Genomic DNA, 13,089 nt, shown 5'->3' with positions numbered 1-13,089 from the left:
CTGGAGGCTTGGGGGCTGCGCCGCGTCGGTGCGGGTGAGTGCCGGGTTTGGCAAGTGGGGCTGGATGGGTTTGAGCCCCTGTGCAGATACTGCGGGGTCAGTGTCTGTTTCCACATGCAAATACTGTGGGGTCAGTGTCTGTTTCCACATGCAAATACTGCGGGGTCAATGTCTGTTTCCACATGCAGATATTGCGGGGTCAGTGTCAATTTCCACCTGCGCCTGGGTCGCAGAGAGATGAATGCCCCTGTTAATCTGTTATGAGAAGACTGAAGGGCGGGTCCTTCCCTCCTCTCGGGGGGCTGATGGCTGTATTTGGGGCCAGGAGGGAATTTGATCTATGAGGGGTTTGACTTCCCTCTGTAGCCAGGGTCTTGGATCTCTTAAACGTGCATTAACAACCTTTTGCAGCAGCAGCACGCCAGCTGGTAAGTCTGCCCACAAGCGCAGTCCTGCTGGTTGTTGTGGGGGAAGGGGCATGGTGGGGTGTAGATCAAGGCCCCCGGCAGTGAGGGAGGAAGTGGGGCAGGGTGGGGCACAGCACGGGATGGAGCCGGAAATGGCTTGTCAGGGGACGGCCCCTGCTGCTGAGGGCACATAGGGCAAAGGCGGGCTGGGGCCAGGGCTGGGTTGGGCTCTTCTGGGTGGGGGATTGGGGCGGGTTGCACTTAGAGCAAGAGGTGTCGGCACTGGGAGGGAGGTTTGGAGTGGATGCAGTTCTGGGTGGCACCAAACTTTGGGGTGGCTGCAATTCCCCCCAACTCCCCTCCCAGTGCTGCCACTTCCCACCCAGAGCGCAACCTGGCTCAGCCCTGTGCTGGGAAGAGCCCGGCGCAGCCCTGGTCCCAGCCTGCAGCGGCAGCCTACCCTCACCCCATGCACAGGTCCAGGCGTGCACATCCTTCATGCCCTCCCAAGGTGCATGTAGCCTTCCCATGCTCCTCATACGAGTTGCTTGGGGCTCTGTCCCGTGCCCTCCCCCGGCTGTGCAGCGCCTGCCTCAGCCCCACTCCCTCCCTCACCGCCGCAGGGACCTTAATCTGCCCTCTGACCCCCTCGCCCCTTCCTTTGCCCCCCCTTCACCTACAACAGCCTTATCAACCCAACACTGGCCGGGCCGCATATCGGCAATCAGATCAGTATCAGCTGATATGGCTTCTTAAAAATTAGCTGTCAGTATTGGCCCAAAAATTCTTCTAGGCCCCAAGCAGCCGCTCACAGGCTGGAGCTTTGCCAGCCTGCAAGGGAAAAGCCTTGGTTTCCCACATGTCTCTCTCTTAAAGAAGAAGATTCCAATTTGTTGATCCATTTTTAAAGTTTGTTCAGGACCCTTTCATATAGTTTTGAGAAATGCTGGACTAGAGAATGAATAGAGGTCCCTTCCAGCCCTACTGCTCTATGAATCTATGAACTGAAACATTCTTTTCTCCCTTTTGTAATTGCTTGATCCCTTTACAAAGAAAATAGGGCATGGACTGTCACGGCACAAAACAATACGTACATGGGTATGTATGTACGGCTACTTTCTGAGCCTCTGGTAGTTTGTTCTGATTTCTCATGGAGCATACTGCATTATTTTACATTTGCTAATATATGCATTGGGATAAGAGCTAGTGGCTTTTATTGTTTTCAGCTGTAAAACTCTGAATGTTTTAAGACCCTGTTTGAAACAAAAAGAAGCAAACCATTTTGATTATTTGAGACTTCTCAACTGGCACACTGTCATAGAAGAGGCTACAATAAGATATTTTGAAACAAGAGTCTTTAACTCTGAAGTTCTTTTTTCCGCTATTATAGTAGTATAGAATTGAAGATCTGTATTGCATCTTGTAAAGCATATAGAATTTATCTCTTTCCACAAGGATATGGTATAGGTGGAGACTTCATTCTAAGTGACATGAAGCAGCTCATATTTGGACACTGATTCAGCTCCATTTTTGTGTGAATTTTTGTTAACTATTTTTGTGCTTGTAGAGCTTTAAATAAGTACATGTAATACATCAAATAAGAACTTTTTTTTTTTTTTAAAGGGTTATCTCTCTCTGGCCTAACACTGGTTCACAAAGTAAATAACTGTTTCTACCTCAACTTGTTCTATGTTTATAAACTAGTGCCGGCATGTTGTTAACAAGTAAAGTTTTTTGTTTTTGTTTGTTTAAAGTTTATAAGCTGTTTTGGAATGGAAGGTATTGTGTAAATATATTTTATTTAATTGTTGATCTAGAGTTTGTGTTTTGTTTTTCCCAAGCCTGGGTGGACACTGTCTGGGATTTAGATTTCACAGAAGCAGAGCCTCTGGATTCCAGAGTAGAAGAGGGAATCACAGAGGATGGGCTTGATGCTTTCACTCGGCTGTATGAGACTCTCTATCCTTTTGCTGCGGAGGATCATGGGACCACTGAGGTAAGGCACAAATTATCCAGGTCCTTATGTATTAGCACAGAGGTCCCTCCTGTGTACTTCCGTTGTTCAACTTTTCCCTGCTTTTCTGTAGTAACTTTAATTGAAGTTTTTGACCTCAGAATGAGCAGCTTATGCTTTGTACAAGCTTCAAAATCTCAATCTGTTTGGCATATTAAGATGTTTCTAAGAGAGCTTATTCACTAAAAAACCTTAACATAGGAGGAAAGGACAGAATGATAACTGTTGAGAATCTTAATGCTAGTTGCTGAACAAATATACTGTCACAGTTCATACATATTTTTCCAATTAAGTTATGTTTAAACATCAACATAATTATTTTAATATATTATCTTCCATCTGTTACTTCTGAGTCACAAAAGAAAATCTAAACAAGGTTGATTATTCTAAACGTCTTGCTTTAACTTGAAAAGGACTCCAGTCTGTAAATAACACATTTTTCTTGCGACCAGTATCATAGCCCTGTGTATCATTTTTGTAACTTTGATGATGAGTAGTGACAGGTATAGATTAGTGTGCAGGTTACTCACTGTTAGTTTTCTGCTTTGTCTCAGAGTGTCTGGACCCTTTTTGCTGAGAACAACCTATCCCACAATGCTCTTGTGGCCATCTTGTATCATTTTGTCCAAATGGGCCAGCATAAAAGGGCTAATGTACAGCAGCGGGTTTGTGCTCTCCATGCTGCTGGGTTGTACTTCTTATTGCTTGAAATTCCAGGTAAGTAGATGGATTTGCCTTTCTGTCTTTTGCAGAGTTGCCTGCTTGGACCATACTTTTATCTATCTCTTGTTCATAAGAATATAAGTTGGGATAGTTATTTTTTAGCTGTTGCCCTCAAGGTCAAGACTGTTTCAAGATGTGTTGTGCTGGGAAAGTCATTATGATCTGATAGAAGGGACATAGTGTTGTAGTCATGATGGTCCAGGGAATGTGTGAGAAATGATGTTTGGTAATATTTTTTATTGGGTCTGTTGTATAGTTGGGAGAGATGTAAGACACAATGTCTTTCCTCAGGTCTGGAAAGAAGCAGGCCCAGCCTCCACCCTGCCCTTACTTGATTGACATGAAGCACATTGACAAGAGAGCTTGTACTGCCGATTTCTTATGCTGTATCTCTTCTGTAGGTAGAGAGGATATAGCTCTCCACAGCTGCCAGCCTGGCTTATGCATGAAAGCAAAATTCTCTAATTTAAGTAAAAGGTAGTTAGTTTTCTATAATGTATTTTTCTTGCAACCAGTATCACAGCACTTTTTCTTTAACCTGGGTGTTTGTCAATGAGCTTATGTATTTCATGGTGAGCTCTTGTTTTACCATTTGCTTCTTTTTTTTTTTAATGCAGCACATCCCAAATTGATTGATCATCCTATTTTGAATAGCACCGATAATCTCATTGCTGACTTCAGTTGCTGCTGCAGTGTAGTTTTGTTTTTTTTTACAGAAAAGTTTTCATTCACCTTCTAAATCAGTGATTTTCAACCAGGGTGCTGCAGCACCCTGGGATGCCTTGAAATCCTTTCAAGGGTTGTGTGCTGTGCCACATAATGTTAGCGCTGTTAGGTATGCAAGCATGTTTCATAAGATATACCCAGAGATTTTAAATAGAAGTCCATAGTTGTAGACTATGGAATCCAAAGTTGTAGTCTTCCTGAGTTTTTTTTTGCAACAGACAAACACTCTTTTATTTTTCTGTAGTTGAAAAGTCATAACTGGTAGCTGGCATTTTTTGAGAGGGGACTCAAGTCTATCCAGAGGTGTCTTGAGTCTGAAAAGGCTGAGAACCACTGTTCTAAATGTATTCAGAGTACTAGGGTGGCACTTGTGTTCCAGATATCCAATTGACTATCTGTTCCATTTGTACAGTGCGATTATCTTATCTTTTTCTGTGTTAATAGTTATGTTCTGAACATGACTAAAATCCTGTTGTCTTTTTGGTTTCTGGACAGGCAGTGTAGCTAATCGGGTGTTCCACCAAGTGATGTTTGACAAATGTCTTGAAACCCTGCAAAAAACCTGGCCTCAGGAATCTGATTTGACCAGAAAGAGGAAAAAGAACCATGGAAAAGGTTCTCAGGCTAATACAAGAAATACAAAAAGAGGAAGGCCAAACAGAAGGGACATCTCTGAGGTAAGAAGATGGTCTTATCTCTTCAGACATATAATTCCAGGGGCCAAATGCTCTTAAACTAGTATCAGTAGCAAAATCATCATTCATCTCAAGTCAAAATGAGACTTAATGACAACTTGTAGAGCTGGTCTCAGTTACATAATAGACCTGCACATTAGTAGGGGATGGGACCCTAATGTATACTGCAAAGATTAACCAGCAAAACTTTGAGTGTCTGCACTCAAAAGTTCTTGTGTAGCAGCAGAATCTTCCTTTCTTTGGAGCAGATAAAGGTTTCTGACAAGATCCACAGGTAGCCAAAGGCACTTGTAGGCACTCCCACACTTGACAGCTGCCCAGTTGGTGCCTTTCCAACACGCACATGATATTCCGATAGTACAGCTGCTGTAATGGAGCCATACAGCCACCACAAGTGCATGCATGAGTATGCACTTGTTCTGTCAGCATGGGAGTGGGACAAGGCCTAAGGGTATTGGAATGTTTGTATTAATCTAATAATGCAAGCTGGAGGGCTGCGTACTTTCAAGCAGCTGTGGAGTGCATTGAACTTCTGTGAGAGCAGCTCTGAAAAAGTTCTAGCTTTTATAAAATCTTTGCTATATTTGTTAATTTGAGAGGATTCTGCAAGAATCCGTTTTGTATAGACCGAGATCAGAATTAACACGCATGCCCGTAATTTTACAAGCATTTTCCTATGTGAACTTTTCAGATGAGGCTAAGTAGCATGGATTTTATGTGTGTCTATTCCCCTTCCTGTCCCCCTTTCCTCCCTAACACTAAAGTTTGGTATTTTGGATGAATTCCAGTTCTCCTTTAGTATTGTGAAATAGGTTCTAGTGTCAGAGTATCTGAGAAGCACTAAGACAATGTTTGCTTTCTATTAAAGACCACACTGAGAAATGATGTCTTTGCTTTCTGCTAATCTAGATGGATGAGATTTTTGAGGAGGAGGAGAATCAGGAAGAGGTTTATTTTTCAGCACAAGATCTACTTCAAATTCGTCAGGCAGTCTTTCTTCTCATGAAAAACTTCTTAAGACTTCTATCCAAATTTTCCCTGAAAGAGAAACCTCAGTGTGTGCAGAATTGCCTGCAGGTAACTAAGACTTCTAGGCACTTGGCTTACAAACACACCTGCAACACTCCCTTTTACAGACTCTCACTTTCCTAACTCTGTCTTGCAGATCTTCGTTGAACTGACAAGTTTTGAGCCTGTAGTGCACGAGATTGAGTTTTCAGGAACAAGGTGAGCTGTTACTTCTTAATATAGTGATTTGACAAGCTAAAGCACTAAATGTGTGTATTTGTATTGTTCTGTTTATATTAAAATGGAAACAGTGATTTCTTTCTTCTTGAGAGATAATTGGAATGTATTCTTCCTAGATGGCATGTAAACAGCATTCACTGAATTTTAATCAAGGGCTTCCAGTTAGTAATGAGTATGTTTAATCATTTAATTAAAGTAAATGCATATCTAGTAAACACCGAAGACATCTCAACATGTTCTTTTGCTTAGGAACATTAATCAAGCAAAGTATGTCCCAGAACTGGCTTATCATGGGCTACGGTTGCTGTGCTCCCCACTACATGGTGTAGAAGATAAGGTAAAAGTCTTAACAAAACCTTTTCAGGTCTGGATTTATACTTAGAAAAAAATGCAATTATTTTTCCCCCTTTTTATGTCATTTTTGTTACGTGCCTTTTTTCCCAGAAAGAGATGGGCTAGATAAACTTCTGTTTCTTATTCTTATTTCCTATGACTTCATTGATACATCAAGTGTACCTAAACTCAATAGTTGGAAAACATTTTGACAGTTGTTTCATGATAAGCATATCTCTGTAAAACTGCATCTCCATATCTTAGAATAGATCATTTTAACATTGACTGGCTTTGAATTTTGCTTCCTGCTAGATGGAGCTCTGATATCATTTGTCAGTATATATTATGGGACTGTAAGCTGATAGTGAGCTGGGAGATGTGACAAATATCACATACACCAGGAGTGGGCAAAATACGACCCACCAGCTGGATCTGGCATACCAAGGGATTCTGTCTGGCCTGCAGCGGGTCCCTCGGCCCCTCCTGGCCCAGTTGCAGGGGGCAGTCCATGCTGTAGCATGTGTAGCCAGTTCCTCTGCCCTGTGTGCACCAAGGGCAGTGCTGCCTGGGTAACCTGGCCCATCTGCCCCACATCTACCACTGGAGGTGCCAGACAGAGTGGTCGGGTGGGATTGCCATGGAAACTGGCCCAAGACCCCTGCTGGCAAGGCATGCTCAACGGGGTGGATGGGGTGGTGCTGCGGGCAGGTGGGGAGTGGCATACAAGAGCAAGACAGGCGGGCAGGGCTGAAGCCAGTGCTGGGATCGCAGGGCCAGTGATAGCATGGGGCTGGAGCCTGTGGCAAAGCCACGATCCACTTCCTGCACATCCCTGCCCATGAAACCAGTGCCCAACACAGGGACATGGGGAGTGGCTTGTGGCTCAGCCCTGGGCCCTGACCGTGTACTGTCACCACCCTACCTATCCTGCTGTCTGCCTACCCATAGCCCCATCCCATCTGCCCAGCCAACCATGCCCTGCCCATGGACCTCCATAGAGATCCTACCTGCCTGCCCATTCCATCTAGAGTCCCCAGATAGGATCAATTGGAGTTGTCGTCATCCCCCCCCGCCGGCTTGCAGCAGCTCACCAGAACTCCTTAACGGCCCTCTAGCCCAAATAATTGCCCACCCCTGACAAACACACATTACAGTAAGCAGGGCTAATGAGAATTCATTGACTACTATCATTCCGTATAGGAGCATTCAATTCTACTGAAAGTCTGCAGCTGCACATTTTTATTTTTGTTAAATGAAGCACGCTGCATAAATTCTCAGTTATCTGCATATTGCTTCTATTTCTGTTGGCCTCCTCTCACTGCATAGATTGTTCTATAATGTAGACTACCACAGCTAGCCAGCTAGCTGCACAGGGAAATGCAGAGCACAGCACAGACTAGCAAAATAAATATTTGGGTGGTTATTCAGGTGGGTTTTGCAGCCTGCGCTGGGCTCCCTGCTGCCATGGCTAGATTATTAGCAGTACCTGAGCTACTGAGGTTTAAACCTAACTTGAGTCTGGCTTTACGAGGTGGGGACACCCTTAGAAAGTATGCATGATTTTCTGAATTATACAATGTCTAGGAACCTCTAGTGCTTGTCTGGTCAGAACTTGAGTCCTCTTTACTAGGACTCTGCTCAGATGATACGAGGATAAAGCATAGGCTGGGGAAGACCACTAAAGTAAGGCAAGTGTGGAATGGAGACAAATTGGAGAGAGTCCAGTGGAGGGCAGTGCAAATGGTGAGGGGACTGGGGCATATAATTTCTGAGGAGAGGCTGAGGGACCTGGGCTTATTTAATCTGCAGAAGAGAAGACTGAGAGGTGATTCAATAGCAGCCTTCAACTACCTGAAGGGTGGTTCCAAAGAGGAAGGAGCTGGACTGTTCTCAGTGGTTGCAGATGGCAGAACAAGCAGCAATGGTCTCAAGTTCCAGCAAGGGAAGTTTTAGGTTAGATATCAGGAACACTTTTTCACTAGGAGGACAGTAGAGTACTGGAACAGGTTACCCAGAGAGATTGTGAAATCTCCATTCTTGCAGGGTTCTGCTTTGAGCAGGGGTTGAAGTAGATGACCTGCTGAGGTCACTTCCAACCCTAATTTTCTATGACTGTATATTCTGTGTGTTTCTGTTAAGACGGATTTAGTTTCCAGTACGACAACTATGCTTTTTTTATTTCTGTTGTCCCTGTGAAGGGAGTAACTTTTAGATCTTATCAGGCTTGTATGAGTTCTGTTATGTTTAGTGTACCCCCAGCATAAGAAAATGCTTTATGTATCTGTGGCTTTCCTCTTAAATGATTCAGTTTGGACTGGTATTTGGTTAGGAGATATTGGTAGCATAAACTTATCTGATTTTTTGTTTATCACTTCATTAACCAGAATGGAAGGCTCTTCTGTACCTGACGTTGTTGTGGTTTGTCTTTCTCGTTGTGTATGTTTCTTCAAGATTCTTCGCCAGATCTTCCATCGGATCCTAAATGTCATCCTCATGATAGAAGGGGGAAAAGGATCCAGGACCACAGTCCTTGTTGCCACATCTCAAGTTGTCAGTATCAGGAATCAAACAATAAAATTTATCAGGTAGAGTGCAGAGTTCTGTAGTTGCAGAGTTCTGTAGTTTTGGGTCAGTTCTGGTGTCTGTAATGGGAGTTTATTTTGGGAAAGAGGACACCAAATGTTGGAAGAGTCATAGTGAGGGTGGGTAGCATATCTCCTGTTCTAGATTTTGCAGAACTTTCTGAGGGTATTTTTAACTTACTTCAAAATGGGGTGAGGCAGGCACTTGCTAGGAGTTCATCCTTCCTTAATTCTCTCTTCATCTTCCACTTAGTTTTTTACCATCCTTCATGGTATCTTACACAAGAACATATCCCAATTTTCCTTCTAAAAAATAACATTTTCAGGAAATATGCCTTTGGGCTTCAGTTTTGCCTCCTATTATGAAATGACCTATTCCAAGGTGCTTGTTTCTATCTTGCGCAGTGCTGTTGTAGATGAACTGAAGGAGGTTGCCTTTCCTGTGCTCCGTATCTTACTGCAGCATATCTGTGCCAAGGTAGGCTAAGTTTTCATACATCTTGGGTCTAAAGACAGCAACCCTATTCTTGGATAAATTGTGATGCCTATAAATGGGTATGGAGCATCCATTTTCTCACATTTTTAAACAGTGAAATATTTCACAAGGGAGTGTCTGTTTATTATTTAAGTGTGCTATTCACTTTATCATAAGATTTTCAGTCTTTTAATTTGGTTTAATATTTGAACTGTATGGGTTCTCAGATAGTTTTCCTAGTATGAACCATATTTTAAGGGAAAGTTATTCATGGACACTTGATACTTCCAATTGACAGCCTACAAATAAATGAATAATCCTATGACAAAGCAATTGCTTATGTGACCAAGTAAAGTTAGGTAACTACTCTAGTGCATATGCATTACCATTATTGCAAGTTTGGTAGCCAGAAGCAAGATTACAAGAACCCTATGACCAGCCAGCTGTCTAGAGACTCTCATTTAGAAACACTTGATATGAATGGAGGCAGTCTTCACAGCCTCCTTAGAAAACTCTGATTCTTTCATTTTACAAAGAGAGACTCTTGGCTTTGTACAGTAGTTGCACCTTCCCTGAGGCCACATGTTGAGCCAATATCAAAAGCAAGCTTAAAAGTTAGATGTCCCATATTCCAGTCTTGTGTTTGTCTGAGACCTTGTTACCTCCTTGAAAAGGTGATAGTTATATTGAAGACAGAGACATTTTAGCTACCGTAACAGACTAATAGAATGTTGGTATCAGCAAATATTTTTGTCCTTGTGTTGCAGGTCCCAGATAAGTCTGAGTATCGTACATACGCTGCCCAGGCTCTGGTGCAGTTGCTAAATAAACTTCCTTGTGCAGCATATGCTGACTTTATGTCTTGGCTCTACAGATATTCACACAACACCAAAGTAAGTGGAGATCCTTCTATGTACATCAGATCTTGGGGCACAAAATACTTTGGACTTGACAAGTGCTGTTTAAAAACTAAATAGCATTCTCCTTTTTGTTGATATCCAGTAGTCACTGAAGTCTAGTTTAACAATAGATGTTTCTTTGCTTTTAACATTTCTGTAATTGAGAAAGTTGTGTTCTTTACTTCAACAGATCTCCTACAGAGTGTTTGCGCTTGATATAGCTTTGGCACTGTTAGATTTGCCTGAGAGGGAACCAGACAGCTCCTTGTCTCCAGAACATCAGAAGTTTCTAAAGCACAAGTTTCTGGTGCAGATCATGGTGTTTGGCCGCTGTTCAGACAAGGCACCTACAGTCCGTAGCAAAGCACTATGCAGCTTTGCTCACTGTCTGGAAATGAAAGCTACCACTACCTTGGAGAGTATACAGGAGTTATTACAAGGTAGTAAGCATAGCAGCTGAATTCAATATTGTTAAATATCTCATGCATTTTCTGGGGAGCTGTTAGTGGAAGACCAATTAACTGTGAAGTGCTTAGAGATCCGTTCCCAGAGCTCTTATGCACTCTGTCAAAAAGACAAGAGCTAGATCCTGTGTTCCTCATTAAAATGTCTATTTGAAAGGTTTTTAGTGCCCTATGTCTGTCTTCTAAAATATTTTCTTGTGTAAAATAATTCTAACTACTGAAATGCTTCCCCCCCCTTTTTGAAGTTTATTTTTTGTCAAGGTTTTTGATTAAATCTTGAGCTACCTTTTGCCCCTGCAGAGTTGAATCTCTCATAGCTCACATGCTAAACTTCCTCTGGCGTGGTAAAAAGTACGGGCATGTGAAACAGGCCGTATTCAATTCAGATTTGGCCGGAATTGGGGACAGTGATTCGACTCGTTGATTCGGATTGCTGTGCCTGATTCTATTCGGCCAAATCTGAAGATTCAATGCTGATTCAGAGAACCAGTGATTCAGCCAAAGACACAGCTTTAAATGTTTTTTCTACATGTCTTGAGGTACCAGGCATGGCTTGTGAACACTGTGATGCCGGGGCACATGGAGCATCCAACAGGAGCGCAAGGGGCTCCCCATCACGCTCAGCAGCAGACCCGGAAATGGACCAGAGGCACTTCTGGTCAGCTTCCAGGACTGTCGGGGAGCACATTGGGGGGGACCCTGCACCCCCCCAGCTCAGCGATTGGCTGCAGGGGGGCCCTGGGTGCCCCCCCAAACTGAGAAAGCACCAGTCACTGAGCCAGGGGGCGGAGTGGGGGGGGGCCCCAGTGTGCTGTCCAGTGGAGGCAGTAGTGAATCAGAAGTGCCTCTGGTCCACTTCCAGGTCTGCTGCCAAACGTGCTGGGGAGCCCTTGCGCTTCTGTGGGTTGCTCCATGCGCCCCAGCACCGCAGCAGTCAGAGCCCTTGCTACCTAGAGGTATTTAGAAAAAACATTTAAAGCTGTGTTTGTCTGAATCGCCAAATCTCTCCAAATTGATTCGGAGGGTTCTGATTCGATTCGGAGAGATTAAAGGGTCCTCTGATTCGATTCAGAGATTCGGCCACCAAATTGGGCCAAGTCTCCACTGAATCAAATAGGGGACCGAAGCTTCGCATAGCCCTAGTAAAAAACCAGGTGGCCTGTTCCAGGTATGAACAACAATATTCCACTCTTAGATTCTATGCTTGACTTTTTGGAAGAAAGTGGCATCCTGAATTAAAATATTGTTATGTTTCTTCTCTTAGCAGCTTCTAGATATACAGGTTTGGAGACACACACACATGCTGAGAGTTATGTAACCACTACAGAAGGTAAAGCATAAGTTTCTTGTTCTCAAAGTTACCGATTTTTTTTTTTTCCCATATCCCTTTTGTTTTGTTTTTTTAAATTATGAAATCTGTGTGAATCCTTCTTCACTTAATGATGCATCACATCACCAAGACAGCATGTCCCTCTGGCATTCTCAAACACTCGACTTACTTTTTATTACAGCTACTTCCAGCCATCCGCTGAAGACTCTTCCAACGTTCAAAACCGTCGAACTGACAGGCAGTAATGATACTACTGTCTTTGATGGTATGTCAAAATTGGACCAGTCTCTTTCCAGTTGACTTTGGAAGCCTTTAATAGAAATTTGATCATCTTATGTAAATATAGTTTTCTGTACATATCGGAATAAGTTTCTATGGAGCTGTTGATTCCACCTATAGAGGATGAAGAGGGGAGAAAGTATCTGGTGCAAAGAAATTTAATTTGTCATTTCCGTCTGGAAGGACTGGTTTGGAAAAGGTATGCAATTTTGAAATGGTGACATTCATTTCCACTACAGTGGCAGTAACACTCGTCAAAAAGCAGGTAATTCATTTCTTCCAGAAAGGATGGTAATTAATGTGGAACATAATACATGTGGCTCCATAAATTTAAGAATAATTAAATCTCTTGCTTCAGTGCACAGAGAGTTAATACGTTTTCACTGCATAAAATCATTGAACCTGTTGACTTATTTGGGAGAGAAATGCACTTTTCTGCAGCTTCAGGTACTAGCTATGGCTGGAGGCAGGATATTAAGCTAATTAGATTGATACATAGTGGCAATCTGCTAGTCTTAATTTTGCCTATATCACACAAATCACACAATTTAGCTACTTAGACCATTTCACTCCCCTTGGATTCTTTCACTGGATCCTTTTCTTTTTTCTGTGTCATGTTCAAGCTTTGTAACCTAACCTTTCAGGCTCTGCTAGCTTCTCTGCTCTCATTTCTTTCTGTTCATTCCCTCTGAACTGTTAATAATTCAATTTTACCACTGGTCTTGTATCCCTCACTTCTGTCCAGCTAGTCTTGTATTAATTATCTTCAAGGAAAACAGGTCTTGGCCAAGAGTGAGAAAATGGCTTTCTATAATTAAAGTCTTTTAAACAAGTTTAAACTTGAAATGCAAACTTTTTAAAATGGTTCTTCTGAAAACTGCTAAGCTTTGTAATTCCTTTACCTTAAATGTGTT

General features: G+C 42.8%; 1 protein-coding gene across 2 annotated transcripts in view; it reads left to right on the top strand.

The window, feature by feature from the left end:
• NCAPD3 (non-SMC condensin II complex subunit D3) overlaps positions 1–13,089 on the top strand; it is a 55,665-nt gene that overhangs the window by 6,598 nt on the left and 35,978 nt on the right. For both annotated transcript variants that reach the window (XM_019509575.1, XM_019509586.1), the window contains exons 2-13: positions 2,249–2,403; positions 2,976–3,138; positions 4,366–4,547; positions 5,475–5,642; positions 5,731–5,792; positions 6,063–6,150; positions 8,598–8,731; positions 9,134–9,206; positions 9,971–10,096; positions 10,293–10,542; positions 11,834–11,896; positions 12,078–12,161. In XM_019509575.1, coding sequence (XP_019365120.1) covers positions 2,249–2,403; positions 2,976–3,138; positions 4,366–4,547; positions 5,475–5,642; positions 5,731–5,792; positions 6,063–6,150; positions 8,598–8,731; positions 9,134–9,206; positions 9,971–10,096; positions 10,293–10,542; positions 11,834–11,896; positions 12,078–12,161 — 1,548 coding nt within the window. The remainder of the gene's footprint in view (positions 1–2,248; positions 2,404–2,975; positions 3,139–4,365; positions 4,548–5,474; positions 5,643–5,730; positions 5,793–6,062; positions 6,151–8,597; positions 8,732–9,133; positions 9,207–9,970; positions 10,097–10,292; positions 10,543–11,833; positions 11,897–12,077; positions 12,162–13,089) is intronic.

This window comes from Gavialis gangeticus, unplaced genomic scaffold, assembly GCF_001723915.1.
Source record: "Gavialis gangeticus isolate Ggan-Ray unplaced genomic scaffold, GavGan_comp1, whole genome shotgun sequence".
Classification (NCBI taxonomy): domain Eukaryota; kingdom Metazoa; phylum Chordata; order Crocodylia; family Gavialidae; genus Gavialis; species Gavialis gangeticus.
Note: the sequence above shows the minus strand (reverse complement) of the source record. Positions and strands in the feature narration are given on the sequence as shown.